Source organism: Xenopus tropicalis, chromosome 9 (assembly GCF_000004195.4).
Source record: "Xenopus tropicalis strain Nigerian chromosome 9, UCB_Xtro_10.0, whole genome shotgun sequence".
Classification (NCBI taxonomy): Eukaryota; Metazoa; Chordata; class Amphibia; order Anura; family Pipidae; genus Xenopus; species Xenopus tropicalis.
In genome coordinates, this window is record NC_030685.2 from 7075744 (window position 1) to 7087354 (window position 11611).

The 11611-nt window shown below is 42.6% G+C and overlaps 1 protein-coding gene across 1 annotated transcript; it reads left to right on the top strand.

The window, feature by feature from the left end:
• Positions 1–1182: 1182 nt before the first annotated feature.
• On the top strand, positions 1183–10473 carry LOC100491186 (interferon-induced very large GTPase 1). The gene is made up of 2 exons (XM_031893365.1): positions 1183–2401; positions 5672–10473. Exons 1-2 carry the CDS (start codon positions 1183–1185, stop codon positions 10372–10374), a joined length of 5922 nt encoding a protein of 1973 aa, XP_031749225.1. The 3' UTR covers positions 10375–10473.
• The last annotated feature ends 1138 nt before the right edge of the window (positions 10474–11611 follow it).

Consider the following 11611-nt stretch of genomic DNA (forward strand, 5'->3'; position numbering starts at 1 on the left):
ACCAGGTTCTCAGAGCTACATACATAAGTAGTTAGGCATTTACAGAGCAGCGTCTAGCCGTTAATAGTTGGCCAATCAGCACGTTCCATACAATCTGAGCAGGTGGTTACATATTGCAAGCAGGTGTCCCTACTCTTCAGGCTCAGCATTCTGCATTATTTATTCATTATGCATCTATATCAGCATCGGGGGGGGGAGGGGAGGATAGAAACCTGCAGGGTTGATGATTATCTTATAGGGATGCCGGCCAAATTGAACTTGATATGAGATATTTGTTTTTATCAGACTGAATATTATGGTTCAGTCAAGCAAGTAGATCCTCTCCCAACATGCCCACCTAAGGTAGGTAATAGCTGGCTAATTCGATTGTTTGGCCCTAGGGCCAATGAGGGGTATAGGACCCATCAGACTGAGGGCTGCATCAATAAGCTAAAGCAGTCCCCAATCCCAAGGGAAAATTAAACCTACCTAATTGATACCTGCCTAATTTTCACCCAGATATTAATCGGGGAGGCCCATTGGGGGTCCCAATACATGGACAGATAAGCTGATGAATCACTCTAAAGGACTCTAAAGTAAACCCCAACCAGTGGCTCAGGGGCAACATGTTGCTCACCAACCCCTTGGATGTTGCTCTCAGTGCCCCCAAACCAGGGAGTTATTTTTGAATTCCTGACTTGGGGGCAAGTTTTGGCTGAATTAAAACAAGATTTCCTACCTAATAAAGCCCCTGTAAGCTGATAGGGTGCATAGAGGCTGCCTATTAGCCAATCACAGCCCTTATTTGGCTCCTCCATGAACTTTTATGGTGCTTGTGTTGCTCTCCAAGTCTTTTTATATTTGACTGTGGCTCAGGAGTAAGAAATGTTGGGGACCACTGATGTAGGGCCACCTTAAATAGGGAGTTTTATAGAAAGCATCCTCTTCATTGTTATAATATAACAGTGTTTCTCAACCAGAATGTAGTAAACATTAGTGAAAACCTAATACATTGGCCATTCATATGATCCTAGTCTAGCCCCACCAACATTGGTCCTGTGGTCCCTTGTTCTCTAATAGTTGTTGATTATAAACGGGGGCATCAAGTGAGACAAGTCTGATTAGTTGTTGTTTTTTTTTTCAATTGAAATACTTTTCAATTACCTTTTGTCACTTACTTACAGACCCTAAAATCCAGACACCATGGAACCTACTGATGAGTTGTCTCACTACTACAGCATGTTTGATGAAGTATATTCCATGCTTCTGAGCGTTCAGGATGACGACACTGGCATGTTTAGAGCAGAAAAGACTCACGCGGGGACTCAAGATGTCAACATTGGCCTGTATGGAGTGGAAAAGGCCAACATGGGAACTCAGGATGACAATAATGGCCCACATCGAGTAGAAAGGGCAGACATAGGAACTCACAATGAAAACACTGACCTGTATGGGGTGGAAAAGGCCAACATGGGAACTCAGGATGCCAACACTGGCCCACATAAAGTAGAAAGGGCAAACATAGGAGCTCACAATGAAAATACTGACCTGTATGGAGTGGAAAAGGCCAACATGGAAACTCAGGATGACAACACTGGCCTGCATAGTGAAGAAATAGTCCACACAGGAACTCAAGGTCATAACAGTGACCTGAAGGGAGAAGAAGTAGCTCACACGAGAACTCAGGAAGAGGACACTGGCCTGTATGGAATTGGGAAAACTAACATGGAAACTCAGGATGGCAACAATGACCTTCAAAGAATTGAAATGGCTCACATGGAAACTCAAGATGACAACATTGTCATGTATGGAGTGCAAAAGGCTTACATAGGAACTCAGGATGATAACACTAATCTGAATAGAATGACAAAAGATGAAGGAGAAACTCAGGATGACAACACTGGCCTACATGGAGTTGAAAATGTTCTTAAAATAACCCAGGATGACAACATTGGCCTGTATAGAGTGGAAGATGCCCATGTGATAACCCAGGATAAAACCATTGGCCTGTATGGAGTGGAAGATGCACACGTGATAACCCAGGATGACAACAGTGGCCTGTATGGAGAGGAAGATGCACACGTGATAACCCAGGATGACAACATTGGCCTGTATAGAGTGGAAGATGCCCATGTGATAACCCAGGATGAAACCATTGGCCTGTATGGAGTGGAAGATGCACACGTGATAACCCAGGATGACAACAGTGGCCTGTATGGAGTGGAAAAGGCACACGTGATAACCCAGGGTGACAATATTGGCCTGTATGAAGTGGAAAAGGCACACATGCAAGCCATCTATCCACTAAACGCAGAATTTGACCTGCTAGAACATTCCAGCCCCAATGTCATTGTCCATACAAAGAGCCAGATGTCCAACACTTACGCTCAATCTATGTTTGACTCTGAACATCTCTTGGCAGGTAGGTACTCACCAATTCACATTCCATATGTTGGGTGTAGCTCAGGCAACGTCTTTGCTCCAGACAATAGCAAACGTCTTCGGGGTAATGGTGCTAAAGCTACAGGTATATATTCCTCTGCTCCCTTGGCTTTGTTGAAGCCCCCAACAAGAAAAAAAAAAAATAGCGATGAGCACACCAAAACCAAAACCTCAACTTATTCCAGTGTGCTAGACCTTTTCCTCACTGGGTACTAACTAGAGTTATGCATCAGCTGATGGAAATGTTGACTAATTAATGGTGCTTATTCTGCATTATTCTGAGCTAGAGACAGTGTAGCCCTTTCACTTTCACAAGTCCCACAACTTGTTTATAGAGAATAGCAACGCAGCTTGCTTGTACATCTACTAGTCAGAGGGGTCCTATTTATAAACCATCAGAATTAACATTGTGGTTTTTGAAGATACGTATATAGACGTGTTGCATTAAAGTAAAGGGAAAGTAGTTGTCAACATTAGATTGGGACTTACATTGACACAGTAACTGGGGGGGTTTCCCAGGTTTAGAAGGAAGAACATTGAATATTGTTGAACCAATATGGGTGGAAATACACTGAAATGTATTAATGTCAAATAGGGAATAGTCAAAAGATAATTTTCGACCAAATCTGACCAATTTGGACAATTTATAAGCAGGGCCCTTATTGTAAAGGTCCCCATACACGGGCCGATTCTAGCTGCCAAAGGATTGAATTAGCCTGGATTCTCCCGATATTGCCCACCCGTAGGTGGGGGATATCAGGAGAAGATACGCTCGCTTGGCGACATCACCAAGTGAGCGGATCTTAAGGTATATGGGGACCTTAAGTCATCACTTTGCATCTAGTTTAACCCTGTTATAAGTAGTGCAGCATTTAAAACCACAAAATATCCCAGTTAAATGGAAGCCACGAGGCAGCTATATTGCACCAGTGCAGTTACCTATAGAAACCAATCAGATACTTGCTTTCATTTGCTAATTTGTAGTAAACTGATCAAAACTAAGTGCTGATTGGTTGCTGTTGCTATGTACAGTGCTACGCTATGTATAATTTAGCACCTATGTTAATAAATGAACCCAACTGTGGTCCAGGGTGTCAGCATGACTTTACCACATCAGTGCATATTGCTAATTATATGTATTGTAATCAAAATACATTCTTAATCAGTTAGACTAGTTACCATGGGTTACAGCTGGCACCTAGAACCTACAATGCTTTGGAACTGCTCAGATACCTGTTCCAAATGTTATACATCCCTGGCAGAAAGCCTGCCCATATTGTAATATACCTTCAGCAAAGTGATATAGGCCAAGTAATATATCCATAAAGTGCTACTGATTTATAGCCTATATTATTTGCATAGGAGATACTGAACCCAGGGCAAATTGATTGAGCCTAACTGTCATATTATTGGCCCTATTCCTTCCTCTTTGTACAGATGCAATAAATAGAACTGAATGGTATTCAATTCCAGTAGATTCACAGGCCATTCAGGCCATTAACCTTTGTACCAATGGGAAACTTCAAGCTCATTGGAGTTTGGTTATTACAGGTATCGGACCCCTTATCCGGAAACCCATTATCCAGAAAGTTCTGAATTACGGGAAGGCCATCTCCCATAGACTCCATTGTAATCAAATAATTCACATTTTTAAAAATGGTTTTCTTTTTCTCTGTAATAATAAAACAGTACCTGTACTTGATCCCAACTAAGATATAATTACCCCTTATTGGGGCAGAACAGCCCTATTGGGTTTATTTCATGGTTAAATGATTCCCTTTTCTCTGTAATAATAAAACAGTACCTATACTTGATCCCAACTAAGATATAAATACCCCTTATTGGGGCAGAACAGCCCTATTGGGTTTATTTCATGGTTAAATGATTCCCTTTTCTCTGTAATAATAAAACAGTACCTGTACTTGATCCCAACTAAGATATAATTACCCCTTATTGGGGGCAGAACAGCCCTATTGGGTTTATTTCATGGTTAAATGATTCCCTTTTCTCTGTAATAATAAAACAGTACCTGTACTTGATCCCAACTAAGATATAATTACCCCTTATTGGGGGCAGAACAGCCCTATTGGGTTTATTTAATGGTTAAATGATTCCCTTTTCTCTGTAATAATAAAACAGTACCTGTACTTGATCCCAACTAAGATATAATTACCCCTTATTGGGGCAGAACAGCCCTATTGGGTTTATTTCATGGTTAAATGATTCCCTTTTCTCTGGAATAATAAAACAGTACCTGTACTTGATCCCAACTAAGATATAATTACCCCTTATTGGGGGCAGAACAGCCCTATTGGGTTTATTTAATGGTTAAATGATTCCCTTTTCTCTGTAATAATAAAACAGTACCTGTACTTGATCCCAACTAAGATATAATTACCCCTTATTGGGGCAGAACAGCCTTATTGGGTTTATTTCATGGTTAAATGATTCCCTTTTCTCTGTAATAATAAAACAGTACCTGTACTTGATCCCAACTAAGATATAATTACCCCTTATTGGGGGCAGAACAGCCCTATTGGGTTTATTTCATGGTTAAATGATTCCCTTTTCTCTGTAATAATAAAACAGTACCTGTACTTGATCCCAACTAAGATATAATTACCCCTTATTGGGGCAGAACAGCCCTATTGGGTTTATTTAATGGTTAAATGATTCCCTTTTCTCTGTAATAATAAAACAGTACCTGTACTTGATCCCAACTAAGATATAATTACCCCTTATTGGGGGCAGAACAGCCCTATTGGGTTTATTTAATGGTTAAATGATTCCCTTTTCTCTGTAATAATAAAACAGTACCTGTACTTGATCCCAACTAAGATATAATTACCCCTTATTGGGGGCAGAACAGCCCTATTGGGTTTATTTCATGGTTAAATGATTCCCTTTTCTCTGTAATAATAAAACAGTACCTGTACTTGATCCCAACTAAGATATAATTACCCCTTATTGGCGGCAAAACAATCCAGTTGGGTATAATTACTGTTTAAATAATTTTTTTAGAAAGACCCCTTATCCAGAAAACCCCTGGTCCCGAGAATTCTGAATAACGGGTCCCATACCTTTATTAGCATAAATAATTATGATCATTAAGAAATGACTAATGAACAGATAGATTTATAATATGAGATGAATAGATATTGGCAGAGACAAAAAGTCACATCAATAGCCTAGGAGGATAATTAGTAGATAGTTACTGCCGGGATAAAATGCATTTTATCTTTTTCCCCAGACAGAAGAGTTCTGTTTGATGAAACGCTACAGCAGCTCTGCTTTACAAAGTACAAAATATTTCATCTACGCCTTGCAGAAGTCCTTCAGATTGGCCAAGAGAGCATGAAGAGAATTGCTCTCCAAGGGATAGAAGATATCCCATGGTATTTCCTGCAGAATCTAATCGCCCTAAATGGCACCGCGAGGAACACCAGACTGGCCAAGCTCATCTTTGATATGAGACTGAGCAGCGTACATGACGACGATGCTGATTTTATTGGTGGAACAGGCTCCTCCATCTCACTTCACCCTTTAGATGTTCTGTGTGTTCTTCTGCATTGTACTGATGTTTTTTTGCAACAGGAGATATTATCTAAAATGTCCATGTGTCAGTTTGCTCTACCACTCCTCCTTCCATCGATCGATGGTTTAGAATCTACATTCATGTTATGGGCAACAAGGGATATTGTCAAGAGATGGAGACCCCAATCATTGGCAGAAAGTAAAGGCTGCAGAGAAGAGAACCTGGTTCTCATTACCATGCCAACCTTCTCCTTCCTAAGAATGGGGAAATGTAGTCTATCCAAGTCAAGAGTCCTAAACAAGATCCTTAGCCCAGTTCAACAAAACCATGACTTCTTTGTGCATCAAAATATGGAAGGGGGGAATGTCCCGAGGAAAATCTCTGATGGACTGGTGGAAATTTCCTGGTATTTTCCAGGAGGAAGAGAAAATTCAGATATTTTCCCAGAACCTGTTGCGTTTACCAACTTAAGGGGAGACTTGAAGTCAAACTGGCAACAGTTCTCTTTTTTAGCACGAGTTTCATCAGCTTTGTTCGTTGTTACAGAATCCATTAACGAGCAAGACTATGAACTTTTAACAAACATAAACAGTGTAAGTACGAACTACTTCTTTATCATCACACCTTCTTCTCAACGCATCAGTGAGGAGACACAAAAATATATAAAAATGTTATACCCCATCCTGAAAATAAGCAGAAAGAACATTTTGGTGATGAACAATTCAGTTAATGAGGCGGAACTAGTGAAGCAATTACAAATGATCATCGCTGATCTCGTGGATAATTCTCCACTCTCTATCAATCTTGAGGAGATGTCTCAAGTCGCCAGTTCCATTGGAATACACGTAGATGAGAACTCAGAGGACCTTCAGAAAGCCAAAAGACTTGCCCGGGAGATTACCGTTAATATAAATGATGTGATGGACTATAAAAAGAAGACAATGAGACTGCAGGGGGATCTCTGGAAAGAACTGGCTCAGATAGAAAAGGAAATATGTAGAATGAAATGGCAAGGGAGTGAGAACTCAGAAGATTACAGAGCAAAGCTTGTGAGAAAATACTCTGCTATTCGTATGATTCAAAATGAACACGACTTCCCAGACGGCATGACCAAATTCATAACTGCCATCACTTCTTTGCCTCAGATGGAGAAACATTTTTTCTTGAAATGGCTCAAATTCTATCTTGACTCATTCGGAAGGCATCATCTCAGTGCACTGCAGACGGAATACAAAGAGAGCTGTCACGCGTTCTCCGGTAATCTCGACCAGCTGAAACGATTAGACCAGAGAATTTCAAATAGTTCCTTGGGAGTGGAGCACTTTCTGCGAGAGCTAGGGCAGTTTTACGAGGCGGAATATTCTAGTGCAAATGATGGTATCAAAAGGGAGACATTCAGCAGACTTCCAGGGATTGCTGCAGATCTCCTACTAGATGGGTTCCCATTAGAGTTGATAGATGGAGATGCCTCCAATATGCCCTTGCATTGGGTAACAGATATTCTAAATGAGTTGGATAACAAGACGGGAAAAAAATGTAGAATGAGCATAATTACTGTATTGGGAGTGCAGAGCACAGGGAAATCCACCCTCCTGAACACCATGTTTGGGCTGCAGTTCCCTGTGGCCAGTGGGCGATGCACACGAGGAGCCTTCATGACACTCATTAAAGTGAAAGAAAATGTTCAGAATGATGTCGGCTGTGACTTTATTCTGGTGATCGATACTGAAGGATTAAAGGCTCCAGAACTGGCTTCTTTGGAGAACACCTTTGAACATGACAATGAGTTGGCAACTCTAGTGGTTGGGTTGAGTGATATCACCATAATTAATATGGCCATGGAAAACACAACGGAAATGAAAGATATTTTACAAATTGTGGTGCACGCATTTCTTAGAATGAAAGAAGTAGGAAAGAGGCCAAACTGCCAGTTTGTGCATCAGAATGTGAGCGATGTGACTGCTTATGAAAAGAACCTGAGGGACAGAAAGAGAATTGTGGAACAGTTGGATGAGATGACCAAGGCAGCAGCGCGAATGGAAGAGAACAACAATGTCCAAAGGTTCTCCGACATCATGGACTACGATCTTAAGGAACACAGCTGGTATATTCCCGGTTTGTGGCACGGTGTCCCACCAATGGCTTCGGTAAACACGGGGTACAGCGAAAATGTTTTTGAATTAAAAAAACATCTAATTGAAATCATGAAGAAACAAAACAAACGTAGGAAGCCTCAGGCGATTTCCGACTTTCTGAAATGGATGAAAACCTTGTGGAACGCTGTCAAATACGAGAAATTCATATTCAGCTTCCGAAACAGCCTTGTGGCCGAAGCTTATAACCTGCTTTCAGTAAAATACTCAGAGCTGGAGTGGAACTTCCGTAAAACGATGCATAACTGGTTGATCGAGGCAGAAAACCTTATTAGGAATCAGACGGCCGAAGAACTAGACACAGAGATGTGTATGGATTTGAAATACAGCATGTGTTGTGTCTTACATGAGCAAGAGATGGTCATGACAGTGTCACTAGAGAAGTATTTTGAGAATGAAGAAAACAATGTCCGTCTAGTAGAGAGGTACAGAGAAGATTTCTTTAGAAGCATTAAGGTTCTTAGGAATGAGCTTGAGGTGTATTTAGGTAACAAATGTGAAGAAGTGATTCGCATCCAGAAAGGGAAACATGTGATCAAACAAGTTCAGGAGAAATATCTCCAGACCATCGAAGAGAAGGCCATCAGCCTTTTGGAGACCTGCAGAAGTGCAAAACACAAGCTCACCGACCAAGAGATAGAGTCAGAATTCGACGTGATGTGGGCTAACACATTAATGGGACTGCATATGGGTACCCTAAAGAAAAGGAACATCGGTCAAGAAATGCTGGCTCAAATTAGAAAGGACATGAGACACAAAGCTGGGTATGTAACTGAGAAACTCAACGAGATAAAGTGTTTGGCAGACTATGGACAAAATTGCTTTATCATGGACAAGAAATATTTTCAGAGCAGATGGTACGATAATGTACCTGAAAGCTATCATTACGAGTACTGGAATAAAGTAAATGTTTTTGCTATCTCCTTGGTGGACACGTGCCATAGCCATGCTTCTCACCTAGCTGGCACACTGGAAGATTATGACCAGACTTATTGCCAAGAATTACTGAATGTCATAAACAACCGGCTTAATCAGGATGACGTGAAAGGTCTCCACCTTTCACCTCTGTTTGAGACCGACTTAAAACTCATCATCTTAAGTAAGGCAGCGCCACTCTTCCAGAAGTCTCACAACCGCTTCATTCAAGAAAATAACCCAAAGTTCTTCCTTGAAAGGCTCAGGCCTCAGTATTTCTCTACCTTTAAAAACATATACCAAGAGAAGGATGAGTCTCAAATCCGAGCTCAGAAATTCTGCGAGATATGTCTTAAACCGGCCCTAACTGAATACGCATACAGGAATCTAGGAGGCAGAATAGTTGAAGACATCATTACTGGTAGTGACTCCATGAGATACAGCAGCAGGACCTTCTTCCAGTTCACCTTACTAAAGGAGCTTCTGGAAGACAAAATATTCTCTCAGTATGTAAAATACACCAATCACTATGAGACCTTTGTCAAAAACTGGATACTTAAGTATATCATAGAGAAATATAAGAAACCCGGAGGTCTGGATTTCTTGAGATCAAGCATCATTTCAGTCATCACAAGGAAGATCCGAGATGTCCTCAGAGATCCAAAGGTCTTTTACAACACGGATGTGTCAAGTTGCTTAAAGATGTTCTGTGAGATGTTAAAAAAAGACCTGGTGATTTCCCAGAATGACCTAAAAGTGATCATCTTTAAAAGCACAGCAAGCGCCGCCCAGTTTTCAGCAGATATCGAGACTTTTCTAGACGACGTGGAGAAGCAAATTTCTGCCGAAATGAAATATTTCTCCATTGAAGCCGTACTCTCTAAAGCAGCGCTCAAACCTCAGGATGAGCTGTTTAAGAAGGTCTTCGGATGCGGAAAGCTGTGCCCATTTTGCAAAGTCCCCTGTGAAGCCGGAGCTACTGACCACAAGGAGCACTTTGCCTCGGTCCATCGGCCTCAGGGCCTAGGATCCTATAGATGTATAAAAACAAAAGTTCTCTCTCATTCCATATGCACCACGGATGTGGTCGGCAACACCACGTTCCAAAGCTCTGATACTGACTGGAAGCCGCACCCTTACAAAGAGTACCGTAAAATTTACCCGGATTGGGTCATTCAGCCGGATCCCACCATTGGCGCTTCCGATTACTGGAAGTTTATCTTTAAAGAGTTTAATAAGGAGTTTGCAGAACACTATATTGCCAAACCTGCTGATATTGCAGAAGACTGGTACTCAATCTCTAAACAGCAGGCTCTTGGAAGTCTAAAGGTATCATTCAATATGCAATAGAGTGTGATGATGTCCACTTAGATGAACCACTCTATATTAGCTTTACTTGTTGTAAAAGGCCCCCGTTTTATGTATTAGGGATGTGCAGGCCAGCCGAAACCCATGGGACTCATGGTGTAAGGGGCTGCTGGGGTTTGATCCCAGGACCTTCTGGTTGTTGGCTGCTCCCTAACCATTGAGCCAGGAGAGCAGCCGGCAAGAGGTTATTGCTTTGTGTTTCCTTTCACCTGTGTCCTGGGCTTGCTACATCCCCCAGCAGCCTTATTGGCTAGGTGGGTTCAGCCAATCAGGGCTGACTCTGCCCTACTTAAGCCCAGCCCTTCTCACACTCGTTGCCTGAACATTGGTTGATATTATGCACAGTGGCCTGTCCCTAGTTTGTGTTTCCTGTTCTGGCTCCTTGTCTTGTTTCCTTCCTTCCTTTGCTCCTTTGTCTTGTTCCTGTTCTCGCTCCTTGCTCCTCACTTCTGATCTTTGCCTTGCCTGCTCTGTCCCATCCTGTATTGTCTGCTCCTGTCTGGTCCCGTCTGGTCCTGTCTGGTCTACGCCCACTCTGTCCTGTCTGGTCTCGCTTGGTCTACGCCCACTCCATCCTCTCCTGTCTGGTCTACGCCCGCTCCGTCCTGTCTGGTCCCATCTGGTCTACGCCCGCTCCATCCTGTCTGGTCCCGTCTGGTCCTTGCCTGCCCTGCCCTGTCTGGTCTACGCCCCCTATGTCCTGTCTACGCCCACTCCATCCTGTAACAGCCCCTGCCTGAAGGACTCACTTTCCCATCTCCCACTTGTAACACATGAGTTTACCTGTGGGTCAAGTGGGTTTGGGCCAAAACTCGTACAATGTATTCAGGTCACGGTAGGGTTTTGGCGGAGCTCTTCCTGCTGCCCTTCCCACCTGCGACCTAACTGTGACCCACTTCCGCATCCAGTGGTGTCTATTTATAGATGTGGTACTTGCCCTGCCCCCTCCATGACATCAGAGATGGGGTAGGGCGGGTTTGCAGCGGGCAGTTAGGGTCGGACAGGGTTCATTTAGGGTTGTGACACATGGGGAGATTAGTCGCGGGTGACTAATCTCCCCGAAATGCCATCCCACCAACTAGAATGTAAGTCGCTGGTGGGATGACTTAGGCGGCGCCGCAATTTGCCGGAGTCGCGGAAGTTGCCTTGAGAAGAAACTTTGGCAAGTCGCGGCGCCACGTATGCCATCCCACCAGCGATTTACACAGGGTCAGACTGG

Excerpts from the sequence above, each read along its gene's own strand:
- LOC100491186 (XM_031893365.1), top strand. The coding sequence starts at position 1,183 with ATGGAACCTACTGATGAGTTGTCTCACTACTACAGCATGTTTGATGAA. Across the intron at positions 2,402-5,671 it reads CTCTGAACATCTCTTGGCAG|ACAGAAGAGTTCTGTTTGAT; the intron begins GTAGGTACTCAC and ends CTTTTTCCCCAG.